Genomic DNA, 12,701 nt, shown 5'->3' on the forward strand with positions numbered 1-12,701 from the left:
TGCTAAGTCTCGAAAAGGCAGTTTCTCATGTGCTCTAAATGAGCCAGGGCGAATATGGACTAATGGTGCCGAAAGGAATCCAACCTAGTCAGTAGTTTTAGTGGAGCAGTTTCAATTACATGCATCTGGAATACGCTTATTTGGCGTTCAACACGCTCGATTTTGATATTCGGCGCTATAGGAGCAAAAGAGATCATCAAGATGCTCATGTGATTTAAGGACTGAAGCTAGGGTTAATACCAACATTGGAAAGGAACAACTCGCCGAAGCTTGTAAATGCATAAATCGTTGTCCCCTCATAGCTGCCCACTTTATTGAAATTTGGAATCAGTAAAGTAAATGCACATCTGAACTGGGCTGTCATGTCTAGAATAGACTAGTAGACGGAGATGTTGTCGGCCTTATATATATTATATTGAGGGATTCATTACCTTGTTGCTCACGATGTAACATACGTAGTATCATTCTTCGATAATAGTATCTAGATGTAGTTTAGCAGATGTAGGAAGGATGCGGAACTACATCCCTGAACGACTTCTAATGGCAGTTCATGCTCTCACATCGGGTTCATTAGTTTGTGGACTTCGGCTTTCTCTTTTAGGATAATGGAAGTTGTCTCATGACTTTTCTGAAATACTCAGGTATCAACTATGAATATATAAAGGCAATATCAGTTTCAAGATAATGACTTTTAGTTGAGAGTCTTCAGCACTGAGGCCACTCCCAACCAGGTTCAATCAAGATGAAGACCTTCAGTGCGCGCGTTTTTGGCGCCGCTGCCATTGTCTTTTCAGGACGTGCCACATGCACCAATTTCCTGAATCATAGCCAGTTACTTGCCGGGTTCGAAGATCCAGACTGGTTCGAACAGAACATCCCGTTCCTTGATGTTCCCAACCAGCAGATTCAAGATGTCTACTACTATCGTTGGCAGACTTACAAAGAGCATCTCACTTACACTGGTGCTCAGTATGGATACATGCTCAGCGAGTTTCTAGAACCAGCCAGTTATGGTGCGCCATACGGAGGTATTGTAGCCGCCGCAGGGCACCATATTATAGAAGGTCGATGGATGCGAGATCAGGAATACGGCAAGGATGAGGTAAATTACTGGTTGGCTGGCCCTGGGCAGTTTAGCAAGCCGCAAACCGACGAAGACAATCTCGACACCTCTGATTGGGCACACGAATACAGCTTTTGGGCAGCCAGCGCCGTGTGGCGCCAGTATCTTGTAACTGGAGATGCAGACTTTGCCACCAGCCAGTTGGATAATCTTGTCAAGCAATACCGAGGCTGGGACAACCATTTCAACTCGTCTCTTGGACTCTATTGGCAAGTTCCCGTCTGGGATGCCACCGAATGCACAGCCGCCTCCTACCAAACGAGTGATCCTTATCATGGTGGTGCTGGATACAGACCTACTATTAACGGATATCAGTATGGAGATGCTCGGGCCATCTCGTCCTTGGCCACCCTCATGGGAGATACAGCCTTGGCCTCTGAGTATACGGGCCGGGCCAACGCTCTACAGACTGCAATTCAGAGCCATCTTTGGGATAGCCAGCGTCAATTCTTCATGCATATGCAACGGGACAACAACCCCTCGGAGCAGCTGCTGACTACTCGTGAGATTATGGGTTACATCCCGTGGATGTTTGATATGCCACAGTCTGCTAATATAGCCGCCTTTTCCCAGCTAAAGGACCCTCAGGGCTTTGCGGCCACTTATGGACCTACTACTGCTGAACGACGAAGCCCGTATTATATGGACAAGAATGCAAGCTGCCTTCAATGGGATGGTCCATCATGGCCATACGCCACCTCACAGACCCTGACTGCTGTGGAGAATGTGCTTCACGACTATCCGTCACAGTCATATATTTCTGCGTCCGATTACTTTACACTTCTTCTTGGCTATGCCTCCACTCAGTATAGGAATGGCATCCCGTATGTCGCAGAAGCTCATGATCCCGACGATAATTCATGGATGTACGACACCTATAATCACAGTGAAGACTACAACCATTCGACCTATATCGACAATGTCATTGCTGGACTCCTTGGTCTACGCGCACAATCCAACAGCACTCTAACTGTCGACCCTCTTGTGCCGTCCACATGGGATTACTTTGCGCTGGAAAACGTTGCGTACCATGGGCATAATGTTACAGTCGTATGGGACAGCTCTGGCCAGCGCTACAACCAGGGCTCAGGTCTGAGGATCTTTGTAGACGGGGCTCTCGCGGGCAATCGCGATACAATAGGGTTGATCACTGTCAACGTCGGCAGCACAGTTGTCCAAACCATTAATTCGCAAGTCAACATCGCAGCCAACAGCCAGCAATTCTCACAGGGGTCAACACCATTCGCATCCTACACCTCACAGTATGATAATGTCTGGAGGGCCGTCGACGGCATGGTATTCCGCACCGCCGTTCCCCAGAACACCCGGTGGACATCTTACCAAAGCCCCAACGCCCAGGACTATTTCGGCGTGGATCTTCGACAGGCGCAAGCAGTTTCCAACGTTCGGCTGTATTTCTATACCGACGGTGGTGGCGTCCAATTGCCCACGAGTTACGATCTCCAGTATCTGTCTGGCAGCACCTGGACCACAGTACCCGGCCAGCAACGCAGCTCAGCATCCGCCGCGTCAAACACATTGACTCAAATCACCTTCCCGACAATTACCACTTCGCAGCTGAGAGTCGTAGCTCCCAACGCCGGTGGTGGAACGGGCTGGGGCCTCTCCGAGTTTGAGGTGTGGACCGCAGCTATATATAAGATACAGAACAAGAACAGCGGCAAGCTCATGGCCGTTCAAAACGCGTCCCTAGCCAACAGCGCCAATATCCAGCAATTCGACGACAACGGCACTCGCGATCATCTGTGGGAGTTTGTCAAGGCACCGGGCGGCTGGTACAAGATTAAGAACGTCAACAGTGGACTCCTGCTGGCCGTGCAAGGGGCGTCAACGTCCAACAGCGCGCAACTCCAGCAGTATCAGGACAGTGGAACTGACGACCATCTTTGGCGAGTGCAGTCAAACAGCGATGGGTATTTCTTGATACAGAATAAGAATAGCGGGCTGGTAGCTGGCGTTGATGGCGAGTCAACGGCTAACAGCGCCAACGTCGTCCAGTTTCAGGACAATGGAACCCCAGACCATCTATGGAGCTTGCTTGCAGCTGTCCCCGCCAGTTGAGATCCAAAGCAAATCTCAGATTAGTATCCGATCAAAGGATAAAGTGTATATATGTAGCTTGTAAGGATAGAGCGTACTAAGAGAATATATGTATATAACTCTGCCAGCAGTATCCAGAATCAGAAAAGTGAGGTTGCAATCAAATATGACATCTGCCCATGATCAAATAGTTGACACGAAAGAAATTTCCATGTCAATTGCTGGCTACTTATAAGTTAACCTGGGAGAGTTGGATGACTCTGGAAGAAATGGACATCTGTTATATACATCAATTGATGTATAGACTAAGCGCTAGTCTAGACACATAGACAATATAGGTAGGTGGTGGAGGGATCGGCGCTTTCCACTTGTGATGCCGTAATATTTGTAAAGATAGGATATTTATGGTATCAGGAGGCTTTGGTATGTTTAGAACCAGCCCTCCTCGAGTTTCGCTTGGTCTGCTTATAATTATTTCAAGTACATGAGGGTGATAACTCGGCGCCCTGCTAGAGTCGCACGCAACGATCCCTCTTCTCAGATTTTGGTCAGCCATTCGATAATCAAGGCCCGTAGCTGTTCTTTATGTCGATTATCAATCTATACAAGATGCGCTGCAAATTAATTAAAATAAAAACCGAAAAAATTCCCGAATATAAACGATTCTTATCCAGCGGGTTTTGCCACCTCGCATCTACCGGAAGCGATCGTCCGGACCCGGACCTGAAAGGGATGGTCAAGTGGGGAGCAAAAAAATAGGGAATCTGATGGCCATAGGCACACAACACTGCGATTGTATTCTGTAAGTTATAATATTGTTGTCCTTTCAAATGCTGCTAATATTTATACTGCTACATATAATTCTCTTACTATATCTCCTTTTACCACTTGTGCCGTAACTAAATGGTTATAACAGAATTCTTTATAGATGCACGGGAAGACATTCTGGGAACTATTTTCTAATAGCTCTAATGTAGTTTTTTTTTCTATGAAATTGGAAAAGGGGATAATATACTATGTTTCAGCCTCAGGCTTTTTTTTATGCCTATGTTTAGAAGATGACCCTTCTGAAAAGGGTCAGATCAAAAAGACCCCCACCCAGTCTAACCGGGTATACTTGAAGGTTAACTCTAAGTAAGCACAAGTAAGCAATCAAATTTCCCTAATTTGTCTACTAAATGTTGCAGAGTATCATTCTGCTGAGCTGACGGTTGAGATTTGAACAGTCAGCTACCTACCTACTGAAATCGGAGCAAGCAAACACACGATACCTTCCTTTCTTTTATAAGTCAATAAACATAGCCTAGTATTATGGTTACTCTATACGGCAGCCCATAAGGCTCAGGGGATGGCGGCCTTGCCGGAGCCTCTCTGGACACCGCAAGACTTGCAGGATATTGATAGAAAAGACAGAGTATAAAGAGGTAGCTTCAACTCTCTGTTAAAACTTGGAATATTGTAGAAGGCACCATCATTCATAACAACACCAAGAAACCCATCTGTTAATCAACTACGCATAAAGTTCAAAATGCTCTTCTCACGAGACTTTATCCCTACTGTCCTGGCCATGGCCATGTCTGTGATGCGTGCTGAGGCCGCCATCGCGATTGGAACCGCTGCGGGCTTTAACGGTATGCTCCATCTTTTTATCCAACTCTACCACTAATATATATCTTCAATTTGCCTTCAAAAACTGACGTTTCGTATTTACTAGTCATGTGGGTTGATGGCGATGACCCTTGCCGCTGGGACAGAATCAATGACATAGACGAGAACCCGTGTAACGTCCCCCTTGCCAACCCGCTCGACAATGGATACAGCTACACGCTGCAAGGCTGCGGTGGCCCTCTGTGGCTGGACAATTCGGATGGTTCTTTCAACAGCAACTGCCACGATGCCGTGGCCAACCTCAATTGCGATGTGCACCGCACCTACATCTGCTCTTAAATGTCTTGTGCATAATGGGTAGATATTTCAAGATATTTTTCAAATACCTATAGGAGCTTATGCACGGAGAAGATATTTCAATGAAGGAAGCGAGATATATGACTAGTTATACAATTTTTAACGAAGGGTATTGAACATATATTAATAGTAGGAAGGATAATAGTAAAGAGGGCCTTAAAAAGAGAACTTCTCTTCTTTTCTTAGCATTTTTACAAATTCTCTAGTCCAATAAAATTGTTTGGTTACAGTTGAGATTCCTAACGTCTCAGCTTCCATAATATTATATACTCAATTTCTCCAACCATTTAAGCAGGAACCCCAGACTTCCGATAAATAGCAACAAGGATCTTGGCAGGTAAATAGAACGGCTACTATAGTAAAGTATAGGCTGAGCATGTTAGTTACAAGAAGCAAGACTTCATGATGATTAGTGTATTTTACGAGGGCTCAGAAGCCAAAATATTTTCATAAATCTAGCAAGGAGGTCTTTGGTATGTTTGGCGTAGAGAGTAGTTGTCTATATAAAGAAACTAAACACCATTCCTAGCACATACGACCATAGGTAGTGGAGAATTCGGGGTCCCGTCTGCTCCCCCATAGGCAAGCCACTAACCGGCAGATTAGTAGTCAGGTGGGTGACCACTGGCGAACACCGGCTGTTGTATGTTTTTATTTTTGCTTTTTTTGCAACTTTGTGATATCTTATTTTCTTTGTTTTGAAAGCACTGCGTTGATGTGCGACACGACTATTAAAGTTGTGTGTGTGGAAGAGATAATAGTGGAGTCTTCTCCAAATGTGTACCAAATCTCTCTCGTAGGTCACCCAATGGGAGGCAGAAAGTAAGAGCTGCAAAAGAAGATTATTACAAAGCTAATGAATGGACATCCACTTATTCGTATTTTGCTTTTGATACACAGTTCATGCTATTACGCAGCCACCAATGCATTCACCGCCGCCAAAAAGGTCAAGTTACCCCTCAGGCGTACATATTGTTGCTACCTCCCTATGCTTTGGAGATAGTGATCAGTCAGGCTGTAGCAAGGTACGTATCTGCTGCAGGGGAAAGGTACCTACATGATTCCTAGAGGATTTTACATTAGCTGACTATCGTTCTCTTTCTCTCGTATACTAAGCCAAAGAGACAATTTGATTGCCACGGGCAGCGAGTGTCGCGATGTTTGCATTTGTAGTAAATGGTTATTAATGAGAGAAGTAGACATTGGCTTCTTGAGAAAAACACTTAACGTGATAACACTTACTACTCAAAGAGTGCCATCAATATTTGAACGAGCATAGATATGATTCGGCGAATTTATACACATTTTTTCGGCAAACCTACACATACTCTTGATTTACAGAGGCAGTAAGTCGTACGATCAACACGCTGCAATCACGTGCGAGTATCATTAATGAACAAAATAAGCTAGTTTGCAGAAATTCATGGAATCAGAATCACCGCACAAGGCAGAGAGCATCGAACACTCAGAAAAGATAAGGAACCGGGCGAGAACTAGAGACGGCGGGACTTTCGAACTTGCTGAACAAAGTTAGCTAGGACTGCAGGCAGCCTTGAAGGATTCTGATTCTGACTCTCTGCGTATAAGCTATGCCTTTTAATGTCTAGATTTCATTAAATATCCCCCTTATAATTTATACTTGGTCAGGTGCTGCATACCTGAACAGGGGTGAACCAACAGCTTTGAGTAGGGTATCATTGATGGCCGTTTTGACCCTTAGCGTGCTGCAGCGGGTGCGAGCCGTAACGTATTTGGGATTTCACCAAGTCTATTATTGAGGTAAGGAAGAAGCCAGTCCAGCGTCAGTTTTGGTGTCGGAGGAGAATGTCTGATGCGCGATGTATAGAAGTGGCGTGCATGTGTTCATGTGCATGTTAAACATAGTGGTGGCCACTCCCTTGGCACCGGTGTCCTTGGTCACAATTCTAGCTACCACTTAGATTGAAATAACGGAAAATGCCTCATAGAATGTGTTTAAAGATGCATGCGATCAACGTTCCCAGAAATTAATTACCAGGGCAGCTGTGGCGAGAAGGAATACACTGGCATGATTGTCGACCTGCTCTTACAGCGAGTAGGTACTTATTCGTACTAGTATGAGTTTGGGATCGTCGGATTTACTGGACGAGACTCTCTGTATGCTTATGTAAATTTTTTGCATAATTGCAATACAAACCCGAAGACAGAAGATAGTCTTTTGCTAGTAGGGTCCATGTCTTCAATTTGTCCAAGCATCTCATTCCATTGAGAGATGCATTCTTATAAAGCGGCTATTGGAAATTGACGCAAGAATACTGTATCATAGACAATAGGCACTCGCTGAAATACCTAAAAATAACTAGCGAATCATAAAATACTTGGCGTGATGATGAAATGGTATTTGTTGGGTGATACTGAGCAGCCAATAACGGGCAGGCCGTCGCAATCAACACGGAGATCCCGTTTTGCTGCGATCCTAAAAACAGTTTATCCCGTATTTCGTTTCTCGATATGAGCTGCCTTTTTTGATTAGTTAAACGGATCTGCTACATACCGAGACGGATTCAACCTATCATCAGCCGTATATCAATCTTTCATTGCAGGACACTCGCGAACACGGTGCGGGGACTAAAGAGAAGCTAACAGCCAACATGCATATTAGCAGCCAACATATGGTACGTTTCCTTATGTACGCGAACAGCCCCCAGCCTCTCTTATACGTATATTAACAGTGATAGCCCCTCCCAATCATCTCGTTAGTAGAAATGGGCTAGAATCACAGTTAAGAGCTAATCCTGCTTCAATATGGCAGCCATGATTGATTCACCAGTTATTAAAGAACTTGCTAAAATATTGGAAGATGTCGACTTTTTTCCAAACCCTAATGACCCTGATATTAAAACATGTCGAGCATTTAATAAAGATAACACAGGCCGCTGCAGAATCCGCCTAGCTCAAGAAGACCAGAATCAAATCGACAGCCTCTTGTCTCAGCTCCAAGCTATGAAAAAATGTGTCGGTACCAATGACTTCTTTGATAAGATGGAGAAATTCATCTCTTGTACACACTGCCCAAGATATCATCGCAAAAATGCTATCAAGGCACTTAGCAGATGGAAAATACAGCGGAAAGCAGCCATCTCAAGCCCTCGACCGGTGACTCCGTTGGGGGGCGCGACAGGATACAATGATTCCTTCGAATCCATCTCTGATACCAGCAGCATGGGCTCACATAGCTTTGCTTCAGACACCTTGGAATATGACGAGTCTGCATTGGATTCATACATCGCAGGGAAAATACAAGGCTTGGCAATTGCTACTGCTGCTCAAGATACCCCAGTACAAACAATAGAGAGCGATTTCGACGAAGTCGAAGTCGAAGCAGAAAGACAAAGATTTAAGAGGCTAGGTGATGTTGAGTTCCCTGAAAAAGACAAGAAGCACGACGGCATAAAAATATACCAAACGATAGAAAAATGTCTTGGTAAGAAGAGCATGGATGCGGGCCTTCTCTATGTCCTTGAGCATACAGAAATTTCTGGTCTATTCAAGATTGGATGGTCAAGAGCTTCTGCAAACCAGAGATTAAAACAAGGCTGCTACAAAAATGAGACGATGCTCATTCATTCAACTCAAAGCCAAACGATCATTGGTGCTTTACAGGCTGAAAGAATTGCTCATGCAATCCTAGACCACAAAAGGCTACTTATTAAATGTAGTCGCTGCAACAAAACTCACAAGGAATGGTTCCTAGTATCGAAAAAGCAGGCGCTAGATGCTGTTATGCTGGCCGAGCGATGGCTGAGGATGCCTGCATATGCGTTATCTCAGGGGAAGTATATACTAACCCCCGAAGCAGACGATATACATAAGTTATTGCTTCCATTTTCGATGTCTAAAATGGAGGTTCTTATGGACAAAGTCAAAAAATCGGATAATGCTTCTGGTACAATACCCGAGGCTACAGCGACAGCTGCTGTGCGAAAAACAAGCAAATCAAGAGTCTCGCCTGTCTCTTCTGACAGAGCGACGCCGAGGATCTTTATCAGCAAAAGCCCTGATACAACACCTTATCAGAGTTCTAATCTGCGGGAAAGTTCACCAGCTGGAGCAATTGATAGTAAGGGAGAGCTGTATTTGCTTGAAACAGAAGAAATAATTGAGAGGCGATCGAGAGAGACCACGCCTGATGGTAATTACATATTTGTCACCGAGCAAAAGATTATACGCAGAAAATTATCGAGAAAAAGTCTTGAACGGGAGGATGGAGATTCTGGCTATTCTGAGCCTGCTGCCTTTGATTATAAAGGCCAGAAACAAAGGGGCACAAAAGTCAAAGTCCAGGAAATTCGGAAAGCTTAAACTAGAATACTGCGATGAACGGGGAAGCATAGTCTAGGAAGTGATCATTTGTATTTTAGCTTCAATGTGCCCAGGTGTAACGCCAAAGCGGATAGCTTGATACTAAGAGCTAGGTCGATGAAATTTTCTGGTCTGCTGTTAAACTTGACTACGTGGTAATTACTCGCTGTATTTGTTTCTCCATTCACTGTCCAATATCTGATTCAGCTAAATATAAAATAAAGAAATATGCTAATGCTCTGACTCTACTTCTAGGATAACGTGTTTGATATTTTCCCTTCCCCTTGAGTCTACACGCTACGCTGTGCCTGATAAAACATCGATACTATTCATTTAATTATCAAAAGTTATACGAAGTTTCTCCCTCTTATGCGTAAGCTTTGTTTTCGGCTACTCTCTTTGGAATCGAATCTGGCTGGCGCGCCACTCTCAGTGCGAAATGTGTGTAATGATTAATACCAACTATAGCTGGTCTTGAATTACTGAATAGAAGATAGTAGAGGCACGTCCAGAGTATCAGAAAAGACAAATCATCTTCCTGACCCCAGCCACAATCACGATGCAAGCCGCAATTTAGTTATTAAGTACTTGACAGTTTAATGGCTTGCCAGCACTTCTTCGTTTGGGGTGTACATGCGTGGTGAATTTATCTTGCAGCAGACATCCATATTTGATAAATTGGGTAAACTGGGTCTATTCAGATGCAGCTTATTGAGCATAGTTGCTTGCTCATTTGCGGTATTGAGAATATAAGGAACGCTTAGCTATGGGAAAGACATGAGATCTATGTAGTTTACTTAAACCTAAATTTATCCAAAAGAGATACCTTTCATCTGAATGAGGTGTATAGAAGCACCATTTCATATGTTAAGCTAAAATGTATACTTAGATCATATTTATACACAAACAGCTGCCATATATAACATAAGTTGCAACCGCTACTACATTAAAAAATTTCATCGAGTCATAATGTATGGAGAATCATCCAGTTTATATCATACATATGTACCTGGGATGCTGACACTGACTCTTGCGCTTCATTTTCTCTGGAAAATAAACATAGTATGTCTTATAATTGTCGGTGAAGATACGGGAATCTCTCTACTAGCTTCTGATCTTGGGTCTGCTTGGTTAAATTGGCTTAGTTTGTTTCCTCCTTGCTTTATAGCCACCGGCAGAATTACTTTCCGAGACTCAGGATTCGGATGATCTGGACTACTTATGTAGCTCTACTTAAGAGAGTGAGACGTATGGAGAGAAAATGTTAACCGCTCCACATAGGATAGTGAGACATATTCCGAGAAAATGTTAACTGGCCAAGGATTTTCATAACATTATTAACAGGGTATGAAAGCCGCTCAGCATCAGTCGTTGGGTTGATATTAGTTATTGTATCTCATTCATATCTATAACTGCGTTGTGAATATGTTATAGTACCGGATTATATTCTATAATGCGAGCTATATGATGGGCTGACTTCTTGGGATATTTATAATATAAGGGAAATGAGACATACCCCCCTACTCTGATAAGCTTCATAGTATCTGCAGTGTCACTCTGGCTGACAATTACTCTCGTAACGACGTATTTGGAGAAGTGCTTTAGCTTTTATGCGCAAATTCTAGGCATTCCTGCGATATGTGAGAACTAAGAGAGTACGTAAAGCGAGCATCAATCGCCGTTTGTGGTCCGAAGATGAACATCACCCGTCGATTTCTGCATTTCGTTGAGACGAGCTCCTACTGTCACCTTGGCTCCATAGTGGCGCGCTGACTTGGTAAGACCCTGATGCAAATGGTCACGTCGGACAACTCACCAATACATTATGTCTTGACCGCCCTTACTGACGTTGCCTCCATGATCATAGCTGTAAAATCTTATAGATATTAGTCTATCATTGAACGTGACAACAATATATAAAGGGGCCTAGGTATACCATTTATTCAGGAGCTCCTTTCATCTACTCCATCAACTAGATTTTCACTACTGAATTCTAAGCCAGCTACTGACAATGAAACTTTTATTGCATACCTTTGGCTTCTTCTTTTCTTACTCTTGCTGTTGCGCAAACTGCCAACTATAGCAGGATTTGTCCTAACCAGGCCGATGGCCAAGCCTACGAGATTATTCCAGGATATTATGTCGAGTATCGTTGCGATACTCTAGGGCCAAATAATGGATTGCCCCTCTTAGCCTCAACCCCTGAGGGTTGTGCGGAGCACTGCAAGGACAGAGCTGGGTGTACTGGCAGTTTGTGGGTTTCTACTTTAAATTTATGCTATCTTAGTGGTGGCAACTTGGAGGTGCAACTTCAGAGTTCAATTTAGATGAGGGTTATTGATCTCAATGACGCATTGGGAGCATGCCGACAGAAGAATACACAGTTATAATCACAGCTTGCGCTTTCTGCTGCGCAATTAGATCAATGCCAACAAAACTCGACAGCCTTTGCTGCGCAGTTAAACCAATGCCAGCAAAGTTCGGCGGTCTCTACTGGAGAGTTAACTCAGTGCCAGCAAAGTTTGACAGCCTGTCAGGCCAGGCCAACTGGGATACCGCCACTAGCAGACTATTGTAACTATTTAACGACAATCCAGTGAGGGGTGGCTAACTGTACTTTGCCAGGCGCTAGGGCAGCATCAGGATTTAATAGATTTCAATCCATTGTTGACTACCCGGGTAATTCGACGTATCATGTTTATTGTTACTGGAGTGAGTACGGCGTCTGATCTATAACCTTCTGCCTGTTGTACGGAATATGTTGTACGGAGTATTCATACTGATCCTCCTTGCTCTACTTTAGCATACCGTGATCCTACTATCTATACTACAATAACCGTTTTGACAAGCGCCCGGGAGTGCGTGAGACGATGTCATGACGAAAGAGGGTTTACATGTACCCTGGCAGTCTGGGATACTGGAAATCGCAGATGCCGACTGGGTGTCGGAAGACAAGGCGTTATTCCAAATCAAATCGATTACGGAGTGGTAACTGCTGCACGTATATCTGGTTAACTCGACACGACAAAACGGCTCCATTGGCGATGGGTAACTTTATGAAAATGCCCTATAGCGATAATCTTATATGGAGCGATGCAAGTTTTCTCACACCAATTAAGGGAATGCAGGGCTAGTTTGCAAGTATCCAAATCATGAATTTTGTGTTGTAAGACGAGGATGTATATATCTGGTCGCGAGCTTGACATTCGCA

General features: G+C 44.0%; 4 protein-coding genes across 4 annotated transcripts; all 4 read left to right on the top strand.

Annotated features, from left to right (window-relative positions):
- Window positions 1-731: 731 nt before the first annotated feature.
- On the top strand, window positions 732-3,205 carry GGI43DRAFT_431528 (Six-hairpin glycosidase-like protein; the record flags this gene model as incomplete). Its single annotated transcript, XM_083209420.1, has 1 exon — window positions 732-3,205. The coding sequence occupies exon 1, from the start codon at window positions 743-745 to the stop codon at window positions 3,203-3,205; it is 2,463 nt and encodes an 820-aa protein (XP_083055791.1). The 5' UTR covers window positions 732-742.
- A 1,507-nt stretch (window positions 3,206-4,712) lies between these two features.
- On the top strand, window positions 4,713-5,131 carry GGI43DRAFT_388351 (uncharacterized protein; the record flags this gene model as incomplete). Its single annotated transcript, XM_083204060.1, has 2 exons — window positions 4,713-4,815; window positions 4,899-5,131. 2 exons carry the CDS (start codon window positions 4,713-4,715, stop codon window positions 5,129-5,131), a joined length of 336 nt encoding a protein of 111 aa, XP_083055792.1.
- Window positions 5,132-5,798: 667 nt separating this feature from the next.
- Window positions 5,799-6,850, top strand: GGI43DRAFT_417622 (uncharacterized protein). Its single transcript, XM_083207440.1, has 4 exons — window positions 5,799-6,140; window positions 6,207-6,213; window positions 6,392-6,752; window positions 6,808-6,850. The coding sequence occupies exons 1-3, from the start codon at window positions 6,006-6,008 to the stop codon at window positions 6,481-6,483; spliced, it is 234 nt and encodes a 77-aa protein (XP_083055793.1). The 5' UTR covers window positions 5,799-6,005; the 3' UTR covers window positions 6,484-6,752; window positions 6,808-6,850.
- A 763-nt stretch (window positions 6,851-7,613) lies between these two features.
- GGI43DRAFT_417627 (GIY-YIG nuclease family protein) lies at window positions 7,614-9,931 on the top strand. The gene is made up of 3 exons (XM_083207441.1): window positions 7,614-7,803; window positions 7,867-9,658; window positions 9,746-9,931. Exon 2 carries the CDS (start codon window positions 7,934-7,936, stop codon window positions 9,488-9,490), a length of 1,557 nt encoding a protein of 518 aa, XP_083055794.1. The 5' UTR covers window positions 7,614-7,803; window positions 7,867-7,933; the 3' UTR covers window positions 9,491-9,658; window positions 9,746-9,931.
- Window positions 9,932-12,701: the final 2,770 nt, after the last annotated feature.

The sequence above is a fragment of the Trichoderma evansii genome (assembly GCF_050947405.1).
Source record: "Trichoderma evansii strain SZMC 28006 chromosome Unknown GGI43scaffold_31, whole genome shotgun sequence".
In the NCBI taxonomy this organism is placed as follows: domain Eukaryota; kingdom Fungi; phylum Ascomycota; class Sordariomycetes; order Hypocreales; family Hypocreaceae; genus Trichoderma; species Trichoderma evansii.

Excerpts from the sequence above, each read along its gene's own strand:
- GGI43DRAFT_417622 (XM_083207440.1), top strand. The coding sequence starts at position 6,006 with ATGAATGGACATCCACTTATTCGTATTTTGCTTTTGATACACAGTTCA.
- GGI43DRAFT_417627 (XM_083207441.1), top strand. The coding sequence starts at position 7,934 with ATGGCAGCCATGATTGATTCACCAGTTATTAAAGAACTTGCTAAAATA.